The sequence below is a fragment of the Macrobrachium nipponense genome, chromosome 1, assembly GCF_015104395.2.
Source record: "Macrobrachium nipponense isolate FS-2020 chromosome 1, ASM1510439v2, whole genome shotgun sequence".
In the NCBI taxonomy this organism is placed as follows: domain Eukaryota; kingdom Metazoa; phylum Arthropoda; class Malacostraca; order Decapoda; family Palaemonidae; genus Macrobrachium; species Macrobrachium nipponense.
The window spans coordinates 153,259,150-153,284,128 of NC_087200.1; the positions used below are offsets into that span (position 1 = coordinate 153,259,150).

The following is a 24,979-nucleotide window of genomic DNA, read 5'->3' on the forward strand; positions in this document are numbered from 1 at the left end:
CCGCGCCTCCCAAGTACACGTAAATAATGGATATTCAAAGAAATTAATCAGCAAGGAAGTCCGCACAGCCCTGGAGAAATGGTACGGTAGTGAGAGCCTGCAGCCCTGCCCCAAGGATAATATCAAGCTGTGTTATAAAGCCTTCATGAGTTCCCATTACCGTGAAGAAGAGGACTCCATTAAGAAAATTATTCCCGAAAATGTATCTCTGACCAAGTACACCAAGAATATTGACTTGGTCATATACTACCAGAATCGGAGGATGCGCGACCTTATTATGAAAAATAACCCCTCTCCACAGGTACGAGACCCCCTGAAGCAGACGCTGTGGTGTACCAGTATACATGCCCAGTCTGCAATTGCAGTGGCACCTACATAGGTATGAATAGCATGTGCCTGTCTAAGAGACTCTCTTGCCACACCTAAGAGGGGGCTATCAAGAATCACATCTGCACCAAACATCAACAGGCCATCTCCCGGGATGTGATCATCCAGAACACGAAGTTCATCGTGAAGGCCCCTGATGCCTGTTGGTTACGCCTGCTGGAGGCGCTTCTCATCCAGCAGATAAAACCAGCACTAGATATGACGCAGGAAGAACTTCTCTTCCCCACGAGTATGAGAAGACCTGCCACCAACAATGACACCACCGATCACAACAACTCTATGGAAGACAACGCCCCCGAACGAGATACTCCTGCAGCCAACAAAAATCAAATTAGCTGTGACGTCCCGCAGCGTAACGCAATGTCCAACAACGCTACCTCACAGCTCAGGAGGTCCAGACGGCTGCAGAGCCTGCAGCTTTACAACCATCGACTCGGCAAAAGTGGCGTGAGACCTGGCTTAAGCCACTAGTGAAAAAGAAGACTTACAGCTACCAGCCAAAAGGAGACCAGCATGGGGCCCCAGATATAAGGAGGACTGATATCACACCAAGAGCAGTCCACCTCAGCTTCTTAGCCTAGAGGATGACTGGCAACTCTAGACGAAAGCTCGCTTTGAGAGAGAGAGAGAGAGAGAGAGAGAGAGAGTCAATAATGACTTGATGACTATGATATCATAGTTTATCTGTAAAATTCAAATATATACACCAATTTTGACCCTGTATTTGATCATGACCTCTATAGGCACTCTACTAGCCTGTTTAAGTAGCACGGAAAAAGCCGCTATAGAGAAGAATCTCTACAAGTGTAATGCTGCTGAAGTAGCCATTACTTTTAATAAAGTATTATTATTATTATTATTATATTATTATTATTATTATTTTATTTATTTATTTATTTATTTTTGTTTTTTTTTTTTTTTTTTGCTATCACAGCCATCCTATTCGACTGGGTGATTTTTATAGTGTGGGGTTCTGAGTTGCATCCTGCCTCCTTAGAAGTCTATCACTTTTTTCACTGTGTGCACTGTTTCTAGGAACACTCTTCAGCTTGAGTCCTGGGGCTACTTTGGCATCTAATGTTTCCCGGTTCCTTTTTAGAGATCATGGGATTGTGCCTAGTGTTCCTATGATTATGAGTACAATTTCCAATGGCATATCCCGTATCTTTATTTCTATTTCCAGTTCTTGGTAGAACTTATCAATCTTTTTTCTTTCATGATACTTCTTGATTTTGTCAATCAACATCATGTCTGGTATTGGGACGTATCATCCTATCTGTTCTGATACCATAGTCCCTAAGGATCTTTGCTTGATCATTTTTTATCACTCCCTCAGTCTTATACCACTTATTACTGTAAGGTAACTGGTGTTTCTTACACAGGCTCCAGTGGAGGGCTTATACTACTGAATCATGACTCTTATTGTACTGGTTCTGTGCAAGTGCTGGACATTCGCTTGGATGTATAGGCAGTTCCCTGTCATCAGCGGGGTGCTGATAACCGAAAACTGCCATTAACCGAAAATAGGTGATTTATGGTACTTATGGCGCCAATATCCTGTTAACGGCACCTCTGTTAGGTATGTTATGGTGCCATAACTATTATTGGCACCTTATAGCACCAATAACTGAAACCCAGTCGTTGATTTTATAGTGCTAGACAAGTGCCATAAAACTGGATCGCCATGAGCCTAGTCCGCTGATAACCTGGGATGCCTCATCTGGTTCTTAGGGCCTGGTCTTGTGCCGCAGTTAGTATTCCTTCTGTTTCCTTCTCGAGTTCTCCCCTCTGTAGCTATTGCCATGTTTCATCACTGTCATGTTCTTTAGTCTGTCTCTTGTATTGTCCATGCATTGGTTTGTTATGGCATTCTTCTGTCTTTGTATATTTCTGGGTCTTTGTCTACTTTAATCAGTCTTTCTTCCCATGCACTCCTTAGCCACTCTTCTTCAAATTATTATTATTATTACATTGGAGCATTTATTGCCATAATTTTTCCATTTTCCACAAAGGCTGTAGAATGCTGTATACTTTGCCAGTTTGCCTCTTTAGCAGTGCCCAAAAAATCTTTTTCTTATACTAATGGCTATTTTTGAGAGACTTTTGGATTTCTATTTCTTCGAGAAGGCAGTGGAAAGTGTCACTGTAATACAAATCAGTAAATAGAATTATTATGTACAAGACTTTTAATATGTCTGGAGGTGAAGATCGGGATTTGTCAATTAATAAGTAGTTATGTATATAGTTTTAATTTAATGAATCCATTTACATATAAAAATTTCATCATAAAAATTCAACTGCTGTTAGATAATAGTTTGTAGATTTCAGTGTTTTAATATTAATATTTTGAAAGTACTAATGTGTTATAAACAAAATTAGTTACTGCTTAAAATGTAATGAAACAATATATAAAAATTTCTATCACAAAAATTTAAACTGGTGTTAGGAAACAAGTTTAGATTTTAATGTTTTAATATTACTGTTTTGTAAACTATAGATTTTAATGTTATAATATTACTGTTTTGTAAACTATAGTTTGCTAAATTAACAGCTATGCTTATATAATGCAACAACTTTGCTTTTTCAAGTTTATCCCTGGATTTTGTGCAAGTAGCTGTTTGGTGCCATTACTATTATTTTAATTGGATTTTAGTATTGGTCTTTTTCCATGCCATCTTTTTTTGTTAGTCTCAATGGAAAGTTCAAAATATGTACACAGATGCAAACTCATGAGTTTTGAGAACTATTTCATAATATAAACACAATTCTATTGAGAAGTCAAAGACATAATAAGGATTTACCAGGGAAAAACCCCCAGACTATACAGAGGTGGCCAGTAAATAGAAGTATTGTTCAAAGGAAAATAATGTACATATACAAAACCAATACTATAAACATAAGGAAAGATAAGTGAACTATAAGCCATAAAAATGGAGGTAAATGAGTATGGAACTTTAAAAACGTAATATACCAGTTGCTGCTGTTCTTATGAGCATCATCATTCATAGCAACATCAGTGTATGGAATAAAAACCTTTGATACAAGGCATTGTGACATTGGTGTTGACACTGCAAAGTGAACATCATACACTAATTAGAGATAGGCACTAAAGGCAGTATTGGAGCTACTTACTGAAATGTTTATGAAAAGTAGCCAACCAAGAAAGTTCATCACTGTGCAGGTTAGCATACAGTTATTTACTCAAAAGCTGTCAAGTTATTTTATCACATTCTATTTTACAGGCACTCAAAAAGGTTCATAATCAGATTCAAGCTATACAGCATAAGAAGTCAGATCAAGACTCTGCTCAACTTCAGCAACTATACTCTGAGTACCGAAAGATCATGGCAACCGGAAAGCATTACACTGTGACTACAAGTCCACAGCAATCTCAGATAGTGAGTTGGATATTGCATATACAGTATATTATTGTTTTGTCATGACCTCATTAAAAATACATTGTCATATTTCTGTGATTGCTGAAATGCCAGTCTCACTGAACTCTGATTAGTTATGACCCAGAATTCTTCTGCTGCACCTGCACTGTCCTGCCTAGTGGCACTACCTACACTTTGTTGTTTAGGCTTTGCTGGAACCAATAACACTGATTTTTCAAATATTTCTAAATGTGTTCTTTTTGATTCATTTCAACTCCTTTTTCATATCTTCATCTCATTTTTATATAATTACATCATAAGTCATTTTGGGGAGTTCAGTAGAAGTGTCTTTAATATAGTATTGAGATATCAATGAGAGTTTCAAGTTACTGCCCTATTGATCTTTACCATTTAGGGTATTGTAAATACTACTTGTAATGAATTTTGTTTCCCTTTCACCAGATGTCAGATTTTCTATTTTGACATAACTTTCTGTAATGTATTCTGAGCATTGGAAATGTAGCTTTGTGGGGGGCTGGGTCTCCATCGTACTGGTATCACACATGGTTAGTGTTAGACCTTGTTACAAACTGCAGTTTTTTAACAATAAGTGTTAAATACATATTTACAAATAACAGAAATAACTAAATTGGCAAGGTAAACAATGACCCAGTCCAATTATAACAGACTCCAAAGAACAAAATGATTACGATAGAGAGACTAGTATTCTGAAATGACCATGTTTAAACGAGTTACTTTTTACAAAACTACTGGAAATAGTTGTGGCAGATCTCATTTTTAAATAAAAGTAGGTACTACTGTATAGTGAGGTTTAATTTAGTTTTAAAAAATTAGAGATTTTATTGGAAAATTGTTTGTAAGCTTGACTTTGAGGTATTATATATAGTGGTAAGTTGCATATTTCATTTTTTCTAGTACACTATTAAAATCTTTGTAAGGCTTTTTGCAATAGTTAAATAAATAGATAACAAGGATGAATGCTCTGGAAAAGACTAACAGCATGAAGGGTCAGAAAAAGTAAGCTAGATGTGCCATGCTCAGACATACTATACCATGGGATATGGCTAGTTCCTACTCAGTGGCAAACTCTCCTTTGAGTGCTGAGCCACAAAAATAATGCATTTTTATGATTATAATGGCATTGTGTGGATAAGTGTGTTGCAATACGCACATTCTCTTCTGTTTGTATCATCTTTTTCTACAGAGGTATTTTTCATTTGTTCTAATATTGTTGGTAAATTTTTTGTCATTTTTTGTGAGTAATGTCAAGGGAGTCTTAATAGTACATAATTACAAACCATTGATTCATAAATAGTAGCTTTTAAATGTATGGAGCATCCAGGTGCATGAAACAAAGTGTAAGCAAGAAAGATCCTAATGCACAGGCTTACCAAACTCCCCAGTCTGTGAAGTTATGCAATTTTCATTTTCTCTGTACAAGTATAAAAACTGGTGGATGGAGCTAAGAAGATCTGGTATTATTTTATACTATATTTAGAGGACATTTCTTTAAAGCTAAATATGCAATTTTACATTTGTAAATCAAATGAGGAAATTTTATAAATTTATATACTACCATTTTCAAAATTCCTTACTTCTTAATGTAAAATTGCAAACTTTTTACTGAAAGTAAAATTGCACATTTTCTTTTTTAAAGAAAGGTACTTAAACATACAATAGAGTAAAAACATTAAATTTTTCCATTTCTGAACTCCATATTATTTGAATTTTTCAAGGGCAAAAATGTATTTGTTTTGCTCTTTCCCGGTCGAGCACAAAGGAACGTTTGATGGGGAGGTAGTCATTCTGTGGGTAAATGTGTTGGGGGGGGATAGGGGGGAAAAAAGACTTTGTAATTTGCTTCTGCTAGACAAACTCATCTTCATTTCGAGACCAAAAAGAATGTGAAAAAATTTTTCTAGATACAAAAGAAATCTGATGGAGAGATATGGGCATATTTGATGTTCCACATATACTCTGTGGTTAGAGAAATTTTTCTCTTTTCTTTAATGTGAGATTTAATGGTAAAAAATACAAAATTTTGGAAATTATAAAGAAATTCCACAATATTTTATAGCTTTCTGGTTTCTTAACCTAAAATTCCACATTAAAAGTCTTGAGCAAATAAAACAATTCAACTATTGTTTGCTTCCATGGGCATACAGACCACCACTTTATCCAGTGTATTGCATGTTTGCTGTGCACTGATTAAAAAAACAAACTAGTATCAAAGGTATGCATGGACATCTACCCTGACCTCTGTCGATCTACCTAAGCCATGTTTCCAGCTGTGTTTGAGAAGGGCTGTTTTTGCATGTGTGATTGTGTGATTTTTTTTCATATTTTCATATCAAGTGTAATCTGATTTCTTTGCTTTGCAAAGCTTCTATCTTTTACACTGTCATCTTGAGTAGCCTGGCATCTCTATGTGACCCCCGTTTCTCTCATGATGGCTACCATGGAAGGAAAAATGAAGCCATCATTGTTTTGAAAAAGAGAAGCCCTGTATAAGTTGGTTTTCCATACTGAGGACATGAGTGTTTGTAAGAGGTGACATGTTCAGAATGTGAAAGGTTGCAGATTCCTCGATGGGTTCATGATTGGGCTGGACCCTACAATGGCTGTGGTAGGCCACCAGAGGTCAGGGCAGGTACCCCAGGCCTACTTGTGATTGTTGTTTATTTTTTAATCATTACAAAGTTGTGCTATAATAAGGCAGAACACGATAACCTCAAAAATGTGATTTTTACCAATTTGGTGTCTATGAAAAGAGCAGAAATTACAGTGGTACCTTGACCTATGAGTGAATCAATGTATTAGTTTTTTGAGGTATTAGTCGTCACTCGGTCGATTTTTTGCTTTGTTACGCAAGCAAAAAATTGAGGTATGAGCTTGATATGCTGCTGCTGTGTACAGTGGTACCTCGACATATGAAATTAATCCGTTCTGAGGCGGCCTTCGTAACCTGAGCTTTTCGTATCTTGAACCGCATTTTACATGTAAACTGCCTAATTCGTTCCAAGCTCAAAAAATTTTATAATAAAGCTAAATTGACCAATAAACAATGAAATACAACAATTTGGACCAAATACCTAACTTAATACGTACTACTAATATGTACTTGTAAATAAAGTGTATTATTGTACATGGTATACAAGAAATACTGTACGTACATATGTACATATGTAGTAAAATGTGGAACCTTACCTTTCGAGTGAGGCTATCTCTGAAAGTGGCGACAGAGGAGGAGGACAAACGGCAGAAAATTTGTTACGTAGTATGTACACTTAACAAAACACATTAAAAATGTCAGGAAACAAACTAAACTTTATGAAACACATTAACAAAACCGTAACACTTAACTTTACAAAAAACTTAAAATTAAATTTTTTTTTTTCTTTTTTGACTTTTACATTTTTTTACTTTTTTATGCTTTACTTTTTTTTTTTTTTTTTTTTTTTACAAAATTTCAGTTTCTTCACCACTTTCAACTTTCTGTTTTTTTGTAGTATCAATTGGATCTTCCTTTTTGCTTACTCCTACTAAAGGCCTCTTTAAAAAATAACTATCCAAGGAAGATTGCTTCTGCCTACTTTTCACAATGTTCCTGAAATGACTCGGGCAAACATCATCGAACTGCGCAAGCATACAACCTGTGTAAGCCTTTTCGGGGTGTCACTTTTCTACAAATGATTGCACCTTATGAAAAGCAGCTAGAGCATCCTTAATTTCTGCCGTTGTCATAGGGTCATCCTCCTCCTCGCCGCTGCTAGAGAACTCTTCTTGAACAACGTTATGTTGCATGGCCTCCAACTCCTTCAGGTCATCTGTCGTAAGCTCCTCTTGTTGCTCCTCGAGAAGGTCATTGATGTCATTCTCGTCAACGACCAGCCCCATGGACTTGCCGAGTGCAACTATCTCGTCAAGATCTGGTTGCAAATCAGTTTGTTCATAAGCGAACAAACCCTCGGTCTTAACAATAGGAAAATTTCTAGCGCCTAGCTGGAACCGGTAAACAAGTAGATGAAAGCAAGGAATCTTGTGGTATCTGGCAATGCATGCGTAGATCGGGTGAAGAGTGGTCAAACTCCGAACATCTATGCCAGTTTTTTCTTTATCACCTTGGGGCGAGAGAGGGTTTTTTCCTCTCTTGGCCTTTTCCCGGTTTTTGCCTGTTCGTTCCTTTTGTGTGTTTGTGTATGTTTTTGCCTAAGATTATGGCTTCTTCTGCTCCTTCTCGACGTCAGCGTTGGGCTCCCGGAATTCCTGGATATCTGTGTTCTCGTTTCTTGGCTTCATCAGCGACGGACCCTCACATCACTTGCAGTAGGTGCTGTTCCAATTTTTGTACGATTACAAATCCTTGTACGGAATGCCGGGCATGGCCTTTGGAGCAGTGGAGGAAGTTTTATGGTAAGAGGGAACGTCGGAGAGTCTCCACTCTTCCTTCTTGGGAGGGCTTTACTCCTATTCCCGATGTTTCGTCTTCCGCAGTAGTCAACCCCCATAGTAGCGTTGCCCCTGCTTCTCCTTCCTTTCCATTGATTCATCGATGGAAGTATCGGGAGGTCGCCAGGGTATTATTTGTAATGTAGCCCCCTCTTCTTCGGGAGTTTTCCCGGTTCCCGAGAAGGGTGAGGTTTTTTCATCATTCTCTTCTCTTCCAGAGTCGGAGGCGTCCAAAGTGGCGGCGATTTGGAAGACGCTAGGGGGTACCCCATCCTTAGCGGGATTGCTAGCGCATTTTGAGGAGGTTCGCACCCCCCTCCCCAGTCCAGCCAGGCCATTCCCCCCCCCTCCAGGCCTCGTCTCCATGGGAGGGAGCAGTCAGCCATCTTGTATTGCTCCGCCGGTGTCTGCGCCGCCTTGTCTCGGAGTGATGCTGCGGCATCACCCCGTTGTTGTCGTCATGGGCCCCATCTTTGTGTATTCCTCCGTCTCTTTCCCCCTCGCTCAGAGGGGAGGTTGTGACGTCACTGCCACTTGTGATGTGACTTTCATCGATGAAGTATCTTCCAGTCACCTCTGAGCCGCCTCTCTTAGACGTAACGTCATCCCTGCCGCCCAGTTCGAAACATCTCCCTTCCTTGTCTTCGGAGCCTTCTCTGGCACATCAGTCCGAGCTCATATGCCAGGCGGTGCTTCAGAGGCTGGACTCTGTTTTAGATGTGAAGTTGGCTGCCTTATCAGTTGGGAGGACTGGTAGGAAACATGTTGCTTCGTCCCCGCCTTCTAAGAAGAGTGCACATAAGAAGCTGGTGCTGTCTCCCTCTCCCTCTTCCCCCTCTATGCCTCGTGGGCGTTTAGGCATTGGAAGGCTAAGGACCTTGCCCTTCCTTCGCCGCCGAGGGAGGAACAGCACGGATGTGTTCCCGAGAGTGCTGTGGTTTCGGGCAGTATTAGTGATGTGTGTTCTGCAGGGGTTGCTTCGCCGCCGAACCTCGTATGTGCAACCACCCATCCCCTACCCTGTCCTTGCACATTGCGAGCGTGTGGCAACCTCCCCTGTCCGTGCACGTGTTGGTAGTGCCCCTTCTTCTCCCAGGCCTATTCGTTGCCATAAAGACCCGAAGGCGCCTGTCAAGAGGTCGAAGGAAGTGAGCACGGAGGTGGTGCAGCTGGAGTGTTTGCTTGCTTCCAAGTCTTCCACTATAAGGGATTCTCTGTCAATCTTGAGTGCTCGAGTTTCCCCCCCATCTCATGTACGTACGGCTGCCACGCCCATGTCCATTCATGGCCGTCTGGAGTCACCTGTTGAGGTAAGTGATGTGCCTAATGTTTCAGTGGGTCCGTCTCGGAGGCTGATGCTTGAACCCAGCCCAGATAGGCTAGTAGAGATTTCAGACTGTTTGCCTACTAACCCTTCTGTGACTTTTGGTGAAGAAAATGCGTTAGAGGAGGCTACACATCCTTCTCGTCATCGGTCGCCGGTGCCAGAGCAGGAAGAAGGGGACACGCAGGAGTTTCTGTCTTCCTTTTCGGAGGTTGTTAATCTCATTCGTGGGTTCAACAATTTGGAAAGTAGGACTTAGGATCAGTCGTCCTACACTCCTTCTTGCTTGGAAGCCTTGGTGGGAGGTGCTCAGGACCCCAAATCGTCTCTAGCTGCCGTTGTCAGGGCACGTTCAGTTGGTCTTGCAGAAGGTTAACGCCTCTGTTTCTGACCGGGACGGTTCACTTCATTCTAGAGGCTCTACCAAACTCCTACCCCCACTCTCACAAGACATAGGAAGTACTATGCTACGAGCTCTGCATTTTTGTTGTCACGCCACATTAACCCAGACATCATTCGCCTGAAGCTGGGTTTGACTTTGGAACAGGTGAAGTCAGTGGCTCCGTCCTTATCTCCGCAAGACGCCTTAGCCTTGGAATCTACGGCGGCCTCCATGTTGCGGACAGTTTCTTGGCTGGACCTCTGGTCTGTGGTGATTGCCAAGATAGCTTCTGACAGATCCCCTGATGGGTTGGTGAGTGCCGCTTTGCTTGCCAGTCTTTTGCAATCCGGGGGCAAGGGGTTTTCTTATTTGGCTCACCTCAGTGCCAATTTATAGGCTAATCTTCTTCTGGTTAGGAGGGACGCGGCTTTGTCTAGGATGGAGAGGTCGCTCGACACCAAGTCTTTACTGGCCTTGAGGAATGGTGACCTGTTAGAATCGCAATTTTTGTTTCCACGGACCGAACTCAACAATGCGATAGACCGACGTCGGGCTGACACCAAGGACCGTCTGGTGCACCAGGCTGTGTCTAAATCAGAGCCCCGCCCTTGGAGACATTTGGCCCCCCCTCCTCCCCCGGTCTAGCAGCAATCGAGGAGATCGTCCCCTGGTAGGCCATCGAGGACCTTGAGTTTGGCAGGGCCTTCCCATTCGTCACAGCCCAAGGCCCCTTTCACTCTTGTTCCTTTAAACAAAGAAGAGGTCCTAGGAGCAGAGGTCAAGGGGGCCGTCGGTAGGTTGGTCTCCTCTCCCTCTCCTGCGCCATGGGTGGGGGGTTGCCTGGCAGGCCATTATGCCAAGTGGCAGTGTTACGGGGCGGAGAAGTGTGTGGTAGATGTCCTTCGGGTGGGATACCTGTTGCCATTTGACTTCTCTCCTCCTCTGTCGGACAAGCCGCAGCTCAGGAAGATGTATCCACCAGATTCTCTGAAGTTCTTGGCTCTTCAGGAGGAGGTGCAGAAGATACTGGACAAGGATGCGATAGCGGAAGTAGTGCGTCCGTCCCCGGGGTTTTACAGTCTCATCTTCTTGGTGCCCAAGGCATCGGGAGGATGGAGGCCTGTGATCGACTTATCCACCTTGAATCGCTTCATCAGAAAGAGACGGTTCAAGATGGAGACCCCGCGCTTGGTGTTGGCAGCCGTGAGGGAAGGCGACTTCATACTGTCGATAGACTTGAAGGACACATATTTCCAAATCCCTGTTCATACCACGTCCAGGAAGTTTCTTCGCTTCTCTCTGGTGGGCAAGATCTTCGAGTTCAAAGTCTTGTGCTTCGGGTTGACCACAGCCCCTCAAGTGTTCACAAGGGTCTTCTCTTTTGTGTCAAGTTGGGCCCATGCTCAGGGGATCCGTTTGCTGAGGTACCTCGACGATTGGTTGGTCTTGGCAGTTTCCAGGGAAAAGCTGCTGAAAGACAGGGATCGTCTTCTTTGGTTCTGCCTGGACCTGGGCATTTTAGTCAACCAGGAAAAGTTGAACCTCGTACCCACTCAAAGGATTCTCTACCTGGGTATGGTAATCGATATGACAGTGGCGAGAGTTTTCCCGTCGGATCAGAGATTGGAGAAGTTGCGGGCTGTGGTGCGCAACTTCCTCTCAAAGTCGCATCAGTCAGCTCATCAGTGGCAGGTTCTTCTGGGAGTGCTATCTTCCCTGGAGAAGCTGGTCCCTCATGGGCGTCTTCATCTTCGGTCTCTGCAATGGAGACTGGGGGAATTCTGGTCTCCAGCGGGGGACTCGCCCCTGTTTATGGTCCCACTGTCTTTGAAAGTGAGAGAAGACCTTCGTTGGTGGCTGGACGACCAGAATCTATTGAAGGACGTCCCTCTGCGCTCTCTCCCTCCTGACTTCCTTCTGTTCTCGGACGCCTCCCTCGCAGAGTGGGGCGTGCACTTAGGCGGCCTCATCTCTTCAGGCGTTTGGGGATGAGAGGACAAGCAGCAGCATATCAACGTCTTGGAGTTGAAGGCAACTTTCCTGGGTCTGAAGGAGTTTTGGGGGAGTGGTCCCTTCATCAAGTGGTGGCGGACAGGCTTTTCCAGATTTGGGGGAGACCCATGCTGGACCTTTTCGCAACACTTTACAACAGGAAGCTGGAAGTGTTCTGTTCAGTGGTCCCAGATCCCTTGGCATTGGCAGAAGATGCATTCCAACATCCCTGGGACAACCTGGAGGTGTATGCCTTCCCTCTGTTTTGTTTGATCCGCCAGGTTCTGAACAGGCTGTTGGGTTCACAGGTTCTCAGAATGACTCTGGTGGCCCCTCTGTGGCCTCAGGCGGAATGGTTTCCAGATCTGCTATCGTTGTTGTTGGAAATTCCGAGGGAGATTCTGCCCTGGCGGCATCTCCTATGTCAGCCCCATGCAGAAAGGTTCCACCATTCAGTAGAATCCCTGTCTCTTCACGGTTGGAGGCTATCAACTATCTCCTCCGACAGAGAGGCTTTTCTCAGAAGTCAGCTGGGCACATGTCCAGCAGTCTTAGGAAGTCAATCTCTGCTATTTACCAAGGCAAATAGGCAATCTACTGTGATTGGTGTCGTAAACAGGGTTTTTCTCCACTCGCGACCTCTATTCAGCGAATAGCAGACTTTTTAACCTTCCTCAGAGATGAGAAACATTTGTCTGTGTCTGCTATTAGAGGCTACAGGGCAGCTCTGAGTTTGGTGTTATGCCTGAAGGGTATCGATGTCTCCTCTTCCTGGGAACTTTCCCTGCTAGTTAAGAGGTTAGAGCAGTCGTCTTCTCCTAGAGAGCTCAAGCCCCCAACGTGGGATGTTTCCTTGGTGCTTAAGAGCTTGACTAAGAGCCCATATGAGCCCTTGCGCCACTCATCTGATAGGAACCTGACGCTTAAGACAGTTTTCCTTTTGGCTTTGGCATCTTCCAAAAGGGTAGGATAGCTCCACGGTCTGAGTTATGAGGTGAAGCACACCAGGGGTTGGAAGTCAGTGTCCTTCGAATTTGTTCCGGAGTTCGTGGCCAAGACCCAAAATCCCTCAGTGATGATGACAGGTTCGCTTCGTTCTCCATTCCCTCACTGACTGACTTTGTGGGTGGTGATGCTCAAGAGCTTTTGTTGTGCCCTGTCCGGGCCCTGCGTTACTATCTTAAAAGGTCTTGGCACCTTAGACCAGGCTGCTGCAGGCTCTTTGTCAGTACAGGCTGTACAAAGAAAGAGGTGTCTAAAAATACTATCTGTTTTTGGATACGGGAAGTCATCAGACAGGCATACTTGACTCTTGATGATTCCATCGCCACGTCTGTGCAGGCTAGAGCACATGACGTTAGGGGTATTAGTCCCTCTCTGGCTTTCAAAAAGAACTTGGCTGTACATAGAGTGCTGAGCGCTGGCACTTGGTTACGCCAGTCCACGTTCACCTCTTTTTTTCTTAAGGATGTTGCCCACAGATCTATGGACACATTTTCCCAGGGTCCTGTGGTGGCTGCCCAACAGGTTGTGTAACTCATAGTTTCCCTTAACGGGGCACCTTTGTATCTTACCTAAGATGATTGTGTGGATGAGAGAATGAGTGAGCTGGCTGGCCTCCTTCTTTCTCTTGTACCTTTCCTTCTTCCTCCGGGCAGTTTAAGGAATTGACATGTCATTTGCTGGACTGGTCTGATACAGGTGAGTGAGGTAGTCATACTGGTATTTAGTAGCATAGGCTCCGGTCCTGGGCAAGGAGGAATCGGGAGTACTACAAACCCTAGTGCCCTGGTTTGTTTTTTGGAGAGTCACAGTTTTTCTTTGGTTCCCTATACAATGGTTATCCCATATATCATTGTATGTCTCTCAGGTTCTGAGTGGTTAGATTTTAAGTGTATCTAGCTTCTCAACGGGCTTCAGTCCCTCTCTAAGAACTATTTCTTTTGAGAGCTGGACTGGCGGGTAGGCCCTCAGCTGGTCTAGGATGTTTTATACCTCCCTTCAAGTATGAGTCTATCTTATTGTTAAGACTGAGGGTTTGTTCGCGTATGAACAAATGGAAAATTTTCTAAGACAATTTGTATTTTTCATAGCTACAAACCTGAGGTCTTAACGTTATACTGCCCGCCTCTAGCCGCCCCTCTTTTTGTTAAGTCATCTTGAGTTGGGAAAGACTGGCGTAGACGTTCGGCGTTTTTGACCACTCTTCACTTGATCTACGCATGCGTTGCCAGATACAACAAGATTCCTTGCTTTCATCTACTTTTTTACCGGATCCAGCTAGGCGCTAGAAATTATCCTATTGTTAAGACCTCAGGTTTGTAGCTATGAAAAATACAAATTGTCTTAGAAAATTTGTCATTTCAGGATACAGTAGGGCCTCGTTAATCACGGGGGATAGGGCCCTGAACCCCCCGTGATAAGTAAATATACCTGTGTTATCCTGATACCCCCCCTGAAAATTGCTTTAAACCGCCTACTTTAATAATTAACCCACCCAAGACCATTATTTCAATGGCCTACTTTAGTTCAAGCACCAAATATTTCTTCAACTATCACCTTAAACTAAATTCAAGACAGTTTCAAAGTTATTTTTCCTATCTTCAATTTCCCCTGCATCAGATCAGCAAACAAAATTATAATTACCTAACAATTCCTTTCTATTTTCATGATTTGGCTGCTGCACCAAACTAAAAGTACATAGTATATCTATTTCGTGAATGAACATATTTATGATAAAAAAAACATGATTTACTGTAATGATTACAGCACCCAACTATAATATTAATGTATAAACAGCAAAATACAGCAATAAAAATCTAGTTTTGTCTTTTGTTTACGTTTAGAATCAGCTGATGGCCGTTTATTACTGAAAGAATTATTTTGGAAAACAATTTAGTTGCTAAAAGAAACTAATTTATTAATGTAATTATTATTATTATTAACTTTGTACATAATAGTTTATGATATCATGATACAGTAATTCATATTTCCTTGAGAGAGAGAGAGATTGAGAGAGAGCAGCTTGTGACGAGAGTAACTTGAAGAGCTTGAGATAGCAGCTTAGGACGAGAATAGCTTGAGAGAGCAGCTTGGGACTACAGTAATGTTGACTATCTTAGCTCAAGAATAACAATGAAATTTGTATTTTGAATATTTTATGATGATAAGAAATGAAACATGGATAGTGATAAGATATTCTCTTGTATACTGTTATAATATGTGATAATCATTGAGTCAACTATAAAAGTTGTATTGAAGCACAGTTTCGTAAATCACAGAAAGAATAAAAATATGGCAACACATATTTTTATTCTTTCGGGGACCATCTTGTTCTTTTATTACGATAATAATAGATTAGTATTATAGTTTTTTTTTCTGTAAGTGATGAGAGAGAGAGAGAGAGAGATTTTGCTATTTACATTCATAGTGTTTGCAAATTTGTGAATGAGTTTTATTCTAAAAATACATTTAGTCATGAAAAGAAGAAGAAAACAGTAATTAGCGAATCTTGCTCTATGATAAAATTCGTGATTTCGTTAATTTTCCGGAATATACGTAGCATTTGGGCTTCACAAAAAAAGTAAGTAAAGGGATTTATGACAGAGTTTAGAGGATAATTATGTAAAAATACATCGGTACTTTGTAGAACAGTGACGTCACGGTGGTCATATGTATTTTTTTCGTGAATGAATATACATTTATGATAAAAAATAGTTACTGTACTGCTTAGAGTACCATACTGTAATATTAATGTAATCACATAAAAATAAATTAATCATTGTTCATTGTATACTGTAAACATGTAAAGTGTATTTTTGTCTTTTGAAAAATGGATTCCCCAAGGAATTATTCCTTGAAGAGGCTTTTTATTATGAAGATATGCCAATAATATATAAGATTTGCGTTTTATTATGAATATATGACAATAATATATAAGGTAAAAATGGTTTTATTACGTTTACGCTTCGTCGCCGATTGCAAACAACATGCGATAATCTATGACAATTATCGTTTGTATGACTGCAGTGTTCAGAGAAGTTGATTACGTTATACCAAAACAATAATGAAGTTCGAATTGAAAATTTATGTTTTCCTAAATGTTATTACTACTGTAATTAAACTACTACTATTAACATTTCTAAAAGGTTAAGAATGACAAAGGTGCTGTGAAGTGTAAGTCAATGTTTACATTTCTGCTGGCCGCTCAACTACAAGTTGATGTCAATGACGTGGAATTATTCCATGAATAGGCTAAATATTATGAAGATATGCCAATAATATATAAGGTGAGAATGGTTTTATTACCTTTATTGTCAGTTAATATCATAATGTGAATCTGTTCATGCATTTGTTGGTTATCGGAACCGGATGAGGCTTAGCCTACCACCGACAAGCCCGCATGCTGTGATTCATACCAGCGATATATAGACTGAGAAGTGGTCCAAGGAAAAACCTGTGATTAACTGAATCCGTGATTGCTGATCCGCGACTAAGCGAGGCCCCACTGTAGTCAATTGTTTCTGAATCTGCACCAGCTTCGCCCACGTCGAAGCCCTCAAAGTCTCGGGCAGATACGACATCAGGCCAGAGTTTCCTCCACAAAGAATTCAAGTTCGCCTCGAAACCTCCTGCCAAGCTTGATCGATGAGTTGGATGCATATCACAACATCGAAATGCTCCTTCCAAAATTCACGCAAGGTGATGTCGAAACATCTCTTGAAAAGATGTTTCGTATACAGCTTCTTGAAGTTCGATATCACTTGCTGGTCCATGGGCTGGAGGAGAGGGGTGGTGATAGGCGGAAGATAAAGAACCTTGATGAAAGAATACTCCACTAGGATATCTTCCTCGAGGCCAGGAGGGTGAACAGGGGCATTGTCCAACAACAGCAGACATTTCAGAGGGAGGCGCTTCTCTTCCAAGAATTTCTTCACTGTCGGGCCAAAACACAGATTTACCCACTCGGTGAACAGAAGTCTTGTTACCCAGGCTTTCGCATTAGCCCTCCACATCACAGGAAGCTTCTCCTTTAGCACTTTGTGGGCCTTGAAGGCTCGAGGAGTCTCCAAATGATAGACAAGTAGGGGCTTCATCTTGCAATCCACACTGGCGTTCGAACAAAGTGCGATCGTAAGCCTGTCTTTCATAGGCTTATGCCCGGGTAGCTTCTTCTCTTCCTCCGTGATGTACGTCCGACGAGGCATTTTTTTCCAAAAAAGGCCAGTCTCATCACAGTTGAAGACTTGCTGAGGACTGTAGCCTTCCTTGATTGTCATCTCGTTGAACGTCTTAATAAAGGCGTCGACTGCTTTCGTGTCCAAGCTAGCCGCCTCCCCATGCCGCACCATCGAATGGATGCCAGTCCGTTTACGGAATTTTTCAAACCACCCATGAGAAGCCTTGAAATCTGGGGTTGGTGTCGATGTCCCTTCTTCTCCGTCGTCTTCGGCCTGGGCAATCAAATTGCCGAAAATAGCGCTGGCTTTGTGGCAGATTGCCGTCTCCATTATCGTATCACCAGCAATTTCTTTGTAGACAAAATAGTCATGCCCTTGGAAGGTGTAGCTGCTTTGATGGCTTCCTTCTGCTTAAGGATGGTGCCTATCGTCGATGGATTTCGGCCATATTCCTTAGCGATCACTCTTAATCGCATGCCAGCTTCATACTTCTTGATAATCTCCATCTTTGTCTCCAAAAACAGCATTCTCTTCTTTCCATGAACTTCAACTTTCTTGGGACCCATAACTACGTATATACTGTACGTAATTAAGTTATGTAGTATGTATACGTATGTACTAAAGTTCTCACACAACACGATAAAGTAGTACTGGAACGAAATCACTAACGAACTTACGTTAATAAATGAAATCGTATAGAATGAACGAATTCGGCGTCCGTATAGAAACGATGCTGCTACCAAGTGGCCGAAAAAGCGCACCACTACGTAGATGCATGATGGGAGAGATGCTGACCAATAGGAGAGCAGGATCTTATGGCGGTGACTAGCATCAGGAACCAATGGGAGAGCAGGAGGATGGTGGCGAGTCTACTCAGTTGGCGGCACGCGAGTTTTAAAATTGTTATCGGTGGTCCAGGTGAATCTTGGGACTTTACAGCAACAGCCTTTCGTATCCTGAACTATTTTCGTATGTAGAGCCAAAAAATCTTCGTGCTTTCGTAACTCGAATTTTTCGTAAGTTGAGCCTTTCGTATGTCAAGGTACCACTGTAGATGGCGTAGTGATGAAAATTAAGATAAACAAAGAAGAAAAAGTAAATTTGCATCTTTTTATGAATCTTTTAAAAAGTTATACGTCACTGTATCCAATAATATTGTATGTATACCTCATATTATTGTAGTATTATGAAATACTACTAACATAGCAGTCAATGTTTTGGTTATGAAGTCAGCTGATGGTGAATGCAAGTTTGTTTTGCCATATTTAACTCAATTCTGAGTGAATTTTCATGCTTCTTGTTAGCATAAACAAATATCTAGATACTTGACTTATATGAGACAAGGTCATTTTTCATTATACATGTTTTTAGGTCGAAATATGACTTGATGAATACGTCTCGTTGTGATTGTGAAGAAAATAATTTTTTCTTTAACAGATTACATTGGCAGTGTGTTTATTGAATAAAAAATTTACATGATTCCGTTCACTATTTTCACTTTATTTCATCGTAATACGAGCTTTATGTTATTTATCTTTTATCAGCATGAAAACAATTGTAAAATGTGTTCTTTCAAGCCCAGTAGTTTTCATTAAAATGATTTTCTCTTAGTTTTATCTACACTGGCATACGTTTACGGGAGTTTTATCCTTTTTGCTGATGCACGATAATAGTCATTAGCAGCTTGAACAGTTTTCTCAGCTTCAGCTACAATTTGGTTTAAATTTAACAGTATAGTATTTCCTAGTTTATTTTGATCTATAGCGAGTAAAGTTATTACATATAAATATCTCAGTCCTATTCTACGTAACGTCATGTATAACATAACTACGGTAATTGTTTACTATCGTACGATGGTTGAAATACAAGCCAAACGATGTTGTTGTTATCCAGTTCGGTTGTACTTAGCAAAAAAATTTGTTTCTAGTCTGGTTGTTCATGGCTGTACACATTTACGTAATAATGAGTATAACATTAAAACAATACTTTCATCATTCTATGTTGCTGTTTTTGAACTTATTTAACTAGAAGATTCAATAAAGTTAGGCTATTGTAATTTGGTCTCTCTTGTAAAATCGGATTATGGTGAGACAAATTATCGTAACTTGAACACTACCAGTACACTGTATAAAACCTTATCATATCTTTACATACTTTTTCTATTATGTTTTTATATAATATTTGTTATTTAGAAATGTATTTTCCTTATTTAATAACATGAAACATAACAATATGGGTGCCATTTTGAGGGTTGGAATGGATTAAGGGCATTTTAGTACTTTCAGTGGGGAAAGTTATTTTGATGTGCGAGCAAATTGAGCTACGAGTTTGGCCACGTTTTGAATTGAACTTGTAGGTCAATGTACCACTGTAATTTATCCAGCTCACTGCAGAGATATAAGTAACTAAAAGCTATGAGTACTCAAATCTTCAACTTCAATTTTTTCAAAACAAGGATTTTGGAGTTAATGTTTCTTGCCTTTTACGGCAGGGCTGATGTGCCAGTGTGCTGGATAACTAGTATTTATGAAAAGCTTAAGGTTTGTATACCCAAGAAATGTACAGATTACTTTAAAATTTGGTATATTCCAAACTCTGCCCCTCCACATTATCTTTATAGTACAGTACATAGTAGTATTTGGATTGAATATTAAAAAAATATCAAATAGCCAGTCCTGTATGTTGCCTTTCTAGTCAGCCTCAAAAGTCTGCATAATTTTCTTTTAAATGTTTACTTTAATAATGTGTACATTTAGTACTGTTACTTACTTATTGCCACTCTAGTGGTGTGTACATTTATTACTGTTGCTTATTGCCACTCTCTCTCTCTCTCTCTCTCTCTCTCTCTCTCTCTCTCTCTCTCTCTCTCTCTCTCTCTCTCTCTCTCTCTCTCTCTCTCTCTCGTGTGGATGGCCTCGGTTATCAGCGATCCAGTTTTACAGTGCATATCTAGCGATGACAATAACCGGATTTTCTGACGCCGATCCCTATGTAAAGTGGCGCCGATAAGTGCTGTTATTGGCAATTTTTGGTTATAATCATGCTGTCGGGAACAGAACCCCATACGATAAAGCAGGGACTGCCTATATAGTGACTTATCACCAATATCTCCCTCTGGTTCTCTATCTTTTCTTTATTCCATTATCACATTTAATTAGAAGCATGGAAACATTAGGGTTAGGTAAAAAAAATATACATTGAACTCTCATTCTTTGAAGGAGCCTATAATTAAAAACTTTAAGGGAGGTACACACAAGCTGTGATTTTAAAATACGTATTGAGGAAATGTGAAGTGTGATTAAATAAGATTACAGAAAATTCAGCCCTCTGGAGCAGTCTCTGAATAAAACTCAAAGAAAGATGTTAAAAGTTTGTTTAAATGAGAGAATACTGTATCTTATGAAATACAACAATTCAATTCCACAAGTTTTATCCTCATCCATAATCATCAAGTCTAAGAATTATCAAATAAGAATGAACAGGCCCAGAGAGAGAGAGAGAGAGAGAGAGAGAGAGAGAGAGAGAGAGAGAGAGAGAGAGAGAGAGAGAAATGTAGATCAATGACTTTGTTTGACAAATGGGGTTGTTATCCCAGTTGAAGTAACTCTTTGAAGTCCTAGCAGATATTTTTTTATATAGTTGAGAACAATATCAAGGGAGTGTTAGGAATATTTACAGCATTTTCTGTTACTTCAGTAAATCCTTCCCTCCAATTTTGGTGAAGTTCTACAAGTCTCCCATTAAAGTCACTGAGCACCAGTTGGTGTCCTATTTGTCCAAGTGTTCCGAGCCAAGTTTTGGTCTTTACTATAGTTGATTCACTCAAGGTAGATTCTTGTGCCTACAAGACGTTTGTTTGGCAGCCTCTGATTGGCTGGTACCGGAAGGTAGGCTGCTTGCTTAGTGTGTCATATTTTTGTTTGTAGCTTAGAAACTAGCAATATGTTTATATTTCTTCATTTTTCTCCTGATTTGCAAAAGTGGAAAGTTTTGGTCATACCAAAGGATTTGGTATTGATTGTACAACTAAATAATCTTTTTCTGGAATCAGTAAGATAAAACACACAGAAATTATGAGTAACAGTGAAGAGAGAAACATTTCATTCTTTATACTTGTTCTCATTTATCATCGGATTTTGCATATTTCATGCAATCAAGATAAAATAGAACTTGTGTATTCATACAATAAAATCACCCTGAATATGCTGGTGCTTTCAGATTTCAGATGCTTGTAATATGTGAAGAGAAAATGAAGATAATGTCTTATCATGTTGCATCTGTACTTGACTCAGCCTATAAGGAAGTCAGTCTTCCTTAATTCTTTGTTGTTTATTACTTCACTGAGATTATTATTCATATCACTCAAGTAAGTCTCTGATATCTCTTTCATTTGAAAATATATTTGTATAATAAAATTAGGAACAATATTCTGAAATAACCTGATTAAAGCTTAGGCTCAGTTGAAGGGTGTGAAGTCTTTCCACAGAGTTCAACTTCTTTGCTAACAATAGCAGATGCATCCATCTGATTATCATTTTCGTTATCAGATATGTCCAGACTTACTACTATATGATATTGGATTGAAAATGTTCGACAGTCATAATGGGAATTCTCTGTGTATTTATTTATAGAAAATGTAATGATGTAACATGGTAAATATTATTGAAACTGCAACCTTCATATATCGCTAATTGGCAACTCAAATCTCTTGCTGAGATGACAAACACATCGATGTCTTGCGTGTCACATTCTCTCGGCAATACCGTCAAGCTTGAATCATTTACGGATGCAAGATAATAAGACATATTTTACATTTTCTCTTCACATATTACACGCATCTAAAATCTGAAAGCACCAGCATATTCAGGGTGAATATGTTGTACGAAAACACAAGTTTGATTTTGTCGTGATCGCATTAATGATGCAAAATCCGATGAAAAGTAAAAACAGGTAGTATAAAGAATTAAATGCTTCTCTCTTCACTTTTACTTGTAATTCCTTTGTATTTTATCTTGTTGATTTCAAGAAGAGACTTTATTGTACAATTAATACCGAATCCTGTGGTACGGCCAAAACTTTCCTATCTTGAGCAAAGCGTGAGATAATTGAAGAAATATAAACATATTGCTAGTTTTCTAAGCCACAGACGAAAATAATGAGACACTGAGCGAGCAGCCTACCTCCTAGTACCAGCCAATCTGAGGCCGCCAAACAAACGTCTCGTAGGCACAAGAATCTACCTTAAGTGAATTGACTATAGTGATAGTTCTGTTTTTGGTCCCTTTGCTATTTCTGCTCTGCCTTATGTGCACGAGGACAGTCTTTCGTGTCCATTGATACCTCTTAAATCTTTACTACATTGTATGTAGTCCTTCATCTGTCTGCATAATTTGCAAGAAATGACTGGAGCAAAAGCACTTTCTTTTTCTTATTGGTTAAAAAAGAGTTTCAAGAGAGGGTCTCCTTACACTTAGGATTAGGGGTCATAAAGTGCACTTTTTGTCATTGTTTGGGCTTTCAAGTTTGATTTTGGATTCTCTGCCATCCTTAGGGAGGGCATTGGGACCCATTGTCGTGGCAAACTATGTACAGCTATGCTCAGAACTCATGCTACATGACTACAAAAAAAATCAGTTCAAATCACACGGATTACGAATTGTACCAATGCATAAAAGGGATCATATTTATATAACCATGAGGAAAATAGTGCTAGCTGGGAATTTGCAAACTTTTTGACATGTATGACTAGAAATAAAATCAAAATAGTTTAACACTACGTACTTGGCAACAATACAAAAAGAATCATGCCGTATGAGATTTGAGAATGACTGAACTTTGTCTTCTTCATGACTCAACTTTGTCCCCTTCATTATTGACTCTTCATTTTATGTGACACTGGAGGCATCGATTTCCCAGAGTACCACCTGTTCCACTTTGTGTGCTTAGTGAGTGTTCTTTGGATTCATTCTCTGCTGGGCGATCCATTGCTTATGGGAGGCTTTATTATCTGAGATAACTTCCATATATGAATTCAGTGCTTGTGGAAGTTTTTCCTATCTAAAAGTTTGTTTTTTTTTTTGCAAACTTACATTAATTTTACTGGGGCTGGACACCTGGCAGGTATGTTATCACAAGATCTCATCTGCTTCATCCTCCCGCTTTAATGGTGATTCATTCTATGTATGATGAATAGGTTTTTTAATAAAGCAAGTTTATATGCAGCCCTACTGATCTCCTAGAGATTCCCCTGTCTTCAGATGAGGGTTGGCCCAAAAGAAAAAAACATAATTTCTTCATGGACCAGAGGGTTGATTGGGCATGTGCACTGGGATCTTTCTCTGAAACAAACACTTTGCTTTGTGTACTTGGATGCATTTTATACAGTTAAAGGCTAGTGATGATTACTGGGCATAAATTAAAATTTGTTGTTGTGTAAAAACATATTTTCTAAATACAGTTTAACTTTACAAGTGTTGTTCCTCATTTTATGCATATATATTTAAAATACTGAGGTATTGAAAATATTCATTATTTTCACTTGTGTTTATTTCTGCATTCTTTTGTAGTCCCAGCCTCCAAGTCAGCCAACGCCTGTCCGTTACTCCCATCCAGTTGGCCACAAGATAATCACTCTTACACAATTCAAACAGCATATCAAGCATTTGCAACAAGTAAGATTTTCCCCCTCATTAACTGAATGATTTAGTCTGAATTTACATTGCATGCCTTTCTTAAAAAACAAAAGGAATCTTTGCCTATTCAAAAGGTAAGTAAATGTCCTTTAGACTAAAAAATTCCTTAATCCAGTAGGATCCAGTATGTATTATGTTTATAGCAGTATTCATACTCCTTGTAAATTGAAGTTGCTCTTATCTTTGAAGATTTATTTTTTTAAGAGATACATGAAACCCTGGAAACTTTGTATCACCACCAATTATTATTATTATCATTATTATTATTATTATTTCCTTTTTTTTATCTACCACAGTCCTCTAATTCGACTGGGTGGTATTTATAGTGTGGGGTTCCGGGTTGCATCCTGCCTACTTAGGAGTCCATCACTTTTCGTACTATGTGCACCATTTCTAGGATCACACTCTTCTGCATGAGTCCTGGAGCTACTTCAGCCTCTAGTTTTTCCAGATTCCTTTTCAGGGATCTTGGGATCATGCCTAGTGTTCCTATGATTATGGGTACAATTTCCACTGGCATATTCCATGCTCTTCTTATTTCTATTTTCAGGTCTTGATACTTATCCATTTTTCCCTTTCTTTCTCTTCAACTCTGGTGTCCCATGGTATTGCAACATCAGTGAGTGATACTTTCTTCTTAATTTTGTCAGTCAACATCACGTATGGTTTATTTGCACGTATCACCCTATCTGTTTTGATACCATAGTCCCGGAGGATCTTTGCCTGATCATTTTCTATCACTCCTTTAGGTTGGTGCTCGTACCACTTATTACTGCATGGTAGCTGGTGTTTCTTGCACAGGCTCCAGTGGGGGAGCTACATGGCCTGTCATATATCATAAAGCACTCGAGAGGTTAGAAGTCAATGGTATTCGAGTTTGTTCCAGAATTCGTGGCCAAGACTCAAAACCCAATAACGGATGGCAGATTCGACTCCTTTTCCATACCTTCCTTGGTAGACTTTGTAGACAATGACAAAGATGAGATGCTTCTGTGCCCCATCAGGGTAATAAGAGAGTACTTAAGAAGGACAAGGCACCTCAGGCCGGGGTGCTGGAGGTTGTTCGTAAGTACAGGACGGAACAAGAAGGAAGTGTCCAGGAATACAATGTCGTTTTGGCTAAGGGAGACGATCAGGAATGCCTACATGACAGAAGACAGGGGGTCAAATAGCCA

General features: G+C 40.3%; 1 protein-coding gene across 7 annotated transcripts in view; it reads left to right on the forward strand.

Moving 5' to 3' along the window:
• Window positions 1-24,979, forward strand: part of LOC135219765 (mucin-2-like) — a 275,746-nt gene that overhangs the window by 199,736 nt on the left and 51,031 nt on the right. For all 7 annotated transcript variants that reach the window (XM_064256817.1, XM_064256819.1, XM_064256813.1 and 4 more), the window contains exons 7-8: window positions 3,630-3,785; window positions 23,679-23,783. In XM_064256817.1, the coding sequence (XP_064112887.1) occupies window positions 3,630-3,785; window positions 23,679-23,783 (261 nt within the window). The remainder of the gene's footprint in view (window positions 1-3,629; window positions 3,786-23,678; window positions 23,784-24,979) is intronic.